This window comes from Rutidosis leptorrhynchoides, chromosome 2 (genome assembly GCF_046630445.1).
Source record: "Rutidosis leptorrhynchoides isolate AG116_Rl617_1_P2 chromosome 2, CSIRO_AGI_Rlap_v1, whole genome shotgun sequence".
Classification (NCBI taxonomy): Eukaryota; Viridiplantae; Streptophyta; class Magnoliopsida; order Asterales; family Asteraceae; genus Rutidosis; species Rutidosis leptorrhynchoides.
In genome coordinates this window covers 326,252,496-326,255,698 of record NC_092334.1, presented here as the reverse complement: position 1 = coordinate 326,255,698, position 3,203 = coordinate 326,252,496, and the positions used below count along the sequence as shown (strand labels likewise).

Here is a 3,203-nt window from a genome sequence, read left to right as displayed (position 1 = left end):
CACATTAAATCGTATCATATGCAATTAATTTTCTTTAATATTATCATTTACATTTAACATCGATCTATTGATTCAATTTGATATTTATTTTATTATACATGAATTAATTATAGTTTAATTATTTAAAGAAATTACGAGCTCCTTAAACGCAACATAACATTTGTTAGGAAGACATACCTAGCAAAAACCTTTACAAAATTGGTCTATTTTTTCATCAATTCCTTATATATTTAGAAATTAAAACTTTGAATATAATTATATTATTATAAATAATAATTTATATTTATATTTATATTTACAATTCACCCAAATACAATAGTTTATATTTGTTCAATCCCTTTCACAATGGTATTAAAGAAATTCAGGAGAAGGGTGGATAGAATTATAACCAAACCCTTCAAGAAACCTCCAAAACAACCATCTATAAAATCATCATCTCCTCCACCATCTCCCCCACCGGAACCACCACCAACCACCATGAACCGCCGCAAGATGCACCCATTCATGTTCCCGGAAGCTCAATCCACCGTCATCCCGGACCCCTCACCCTTCTTCTCCCCCACCCTCCTCTCATCTCCTCTCCCCACAAACTCATTTTTCCAAAACTTTGTCTTAAAAAATGGAGATCAACCCGAATACATCCACCCGTACTTGATCAAATCATCACCCGTATCGCTTTCGATATCTTACCCATCGTTATTCTCCTCCACCGCTTTCACGTATCAAATCTTTAACGCCGATCTAACCATCTCCACTGTCGATAACCCTGACCCGAATCAAACCCATATCATATCTTCATTTAATGATCTAAGTGTCACATTAGATCTTCCAAATTTAAGATTTTTTCTCGTCAGAGGTTGCCCATTTCTAACATTTCAAGTCATGCAAAAGGTGGCAGTCACTATTTCAACTATTCATGCCATTCTTGAGTTTACACCAAATTCTTCAAAAACTAAATATAAATTCAAACTTAATAATGGTCAAACATGGGTATTGTATTCCTCTTCATCAATAGATTTGAGCTATGAGATGTCAAAGATTACATCTTTACCGTTTTCGGGTATAATTCGGATAGTGGTACTGACAAACTCGGACACAAAACTTGAGCAAGTTCTTGATCAGTATAGTTCTTGTTATCCGGTTTCGGGTGATGCTAATTTTACCAAACCATTTTCTGTTGAATACAAATGGGAAAAGAAAGGTTGGGGAGATTTGTTGATGCTAGCAAACCCTCTTCATCTTCGTCTTCTTGATAATTCTTCAACTAAAGTTCTTAATGACTTTAAGTACCAAAGTATCGATGGTGAACTCGTTGGTGTTATTGGCGATTCATGGGTCTTAAATACCGACCCGGTTTCAGTAACTTGGCATTCGATTAAAGGAATTAAAGAAGATTCATACCAAGAAATCGTTAAGGCTCTAGTGAAAGATGTTGATGATCTAGATTCAACTTCGATATCGACAACATCTTCATACTTTTATGGAAAATTAGTTGCTAGAGCAGCTAGATTAGCTATGATAGCTGAAGAAATTGGTTATCTTGATGTAATGCCAAAAGTTCAAAAGTATTTGAAAGATACAATTGAGCCATGGTTGGATGGAACTTTTAAAGCTAATGGTTTTTTGTATGATAAATTATGGGGTGGAATTATAACACAACAGGGATCTACGGATTCAGGGGCTGATTTCGGCTTTGGGATATATAATGATCATCATTACCATATTGGTTACTTTCTTTATGGGATCGCGGTTTTAGCAAAACTAGATCCTGTTTGGGGAAGAAATTATAGACCACAAGCTTACTCGTTAATGGCGGATATCATGACAGTTGGTAGAGGTGAAAATAGAAAGTATACAAGATTACGATGCTTCGATTTATGGAAGTTACATTCATGGGCTGGCGGTTTAACCGAATTTGCCGATGGTAGGAATCAAGAAAGCACAAGTGAAGCAGTGAATGCTTATTACTCAGCTGCGTTAATGGGATTAGCGTACGGGGACACACATCTTGTTTCAACGAGTTCGTTGCTTTTAGCGATGGAGATTCATGCATCGCAAACATGGTGGCATGTTAAAGAAGATGATAAATACTATGCTCAAGATTTTACAAGTGAAAACCGAGTTGTGGGAGTTTTGTGGGCGAATAAACGGGACAGTGGGTTGTGGTTTGCTCCGGCCGAGAGGAAGGAATGTAGGTTGGGAATTCAAGTGTTGCCGTTGTTACCGATCACTGAGGTTTTGTTTTCGGATGTCGAGTTTGTTAAGCAGCTTGTGAATTGGACTTTTCCAGCATTAGCAAGGGAAGGTGTTGGTGAAGGGTGGAAAGGGTTTGTATATGCATTAGAAGGTGTTTATGATAAGAATGTTGCTCTTGAAAATGTTAGAAAATTGAATGGGTTTGATGATGGGAATAGTTTGAGTAATTTGTTGTGGTGGATTCATAGTAAAGATCATGAAGGTGATCAAGAAGGGTATGAGGGAGGAGGTAAGCATTGTTGGTTTGGTCATTATTGTCATTAAAGTCCAAGAAATGGTGTTAAAGATAAATAAATAAACTCTTGTTAACTAAACTTTACGGATATAGTTGCATGATAAGTGTGTGATGTGTATATGTATATGTATATGTATATAATATATAAAAGTGTATTTGTTTGTATTTCATCTTGGTTATTTACTAGTTATGTACCGTAATTACTATTTACCTATCATGATATTACGATATACAAAATATACTTATTAATCCTATACTAGTAAAAGAAGAGCCAAAACATGTCGCTTAGCACCCCTCATCAAACTACCACTACAATAAAAACAAACTACAAAAACACCCCTTAAACAATCTTTCACCTGTCAACTTTTGAGGGGTCAAAAATGTCAAATTATTATTTTGTTAAAAAAACTTTAACAAACTCCACCCAAATTTTTTACAGGTAATATCTTCCCGCTCGTCACACGTAAAATTTTTCCGGCACAACCATTCAACTCGAAATAATTTTACGAACACAATTCAACTAACTATACGCGAAACGGACATTTTTAAAAACCGCTAAATATTTCGGGCTATCTTTTATACATATACGCACACGTATAATAAACAACTCAAATTACCTATTTTCCTGGCGTTAAAACCACGCATGTCATTAGGTATACTAACCACGTGTATCTAAACACACCTGCTTCAACGCGTGTTTAATTTTATAAAT

At 35.5% G+C, this 3,203-nt stretch overlaps 1 protein-coding gene across 2 annotated transcripts; it reads left to right on the top strand.

Moving 5' to 3' along the window:
• Window positions 1-342: 342 nt before the first annotated feature.
• On the top strand, window positions 343-2,594 carry LOC139891873 (glucan endo-1,3-beta-D-glucosidase). Of its 2 annotated transcripts, XM_071874890.1 has the most exons (2): window positions 343-879; window positions 931-2,594. In XM_071874890.1, exons 1-2 carry the CDS (start codon window positions 346-348, stop codon window positions 2,518-2,520), a joined length of 2,124 nt encoding a protein of 707 aa, XP_071730991.1. In that variant the 5' UTR covers window positions 343-345; the 3' UTR covers window positions 2,521-2,594. The 2 variants fall into 2 exon arrangements, with proteins under 2 accessions (XP_071730991.1, XP_071730990.1); XM_071874889.1 differs by having other exon boundaries at window positions 343-2,594.
• Window positions 2,595-3,203: the final 609 nt, after the last annotated feature.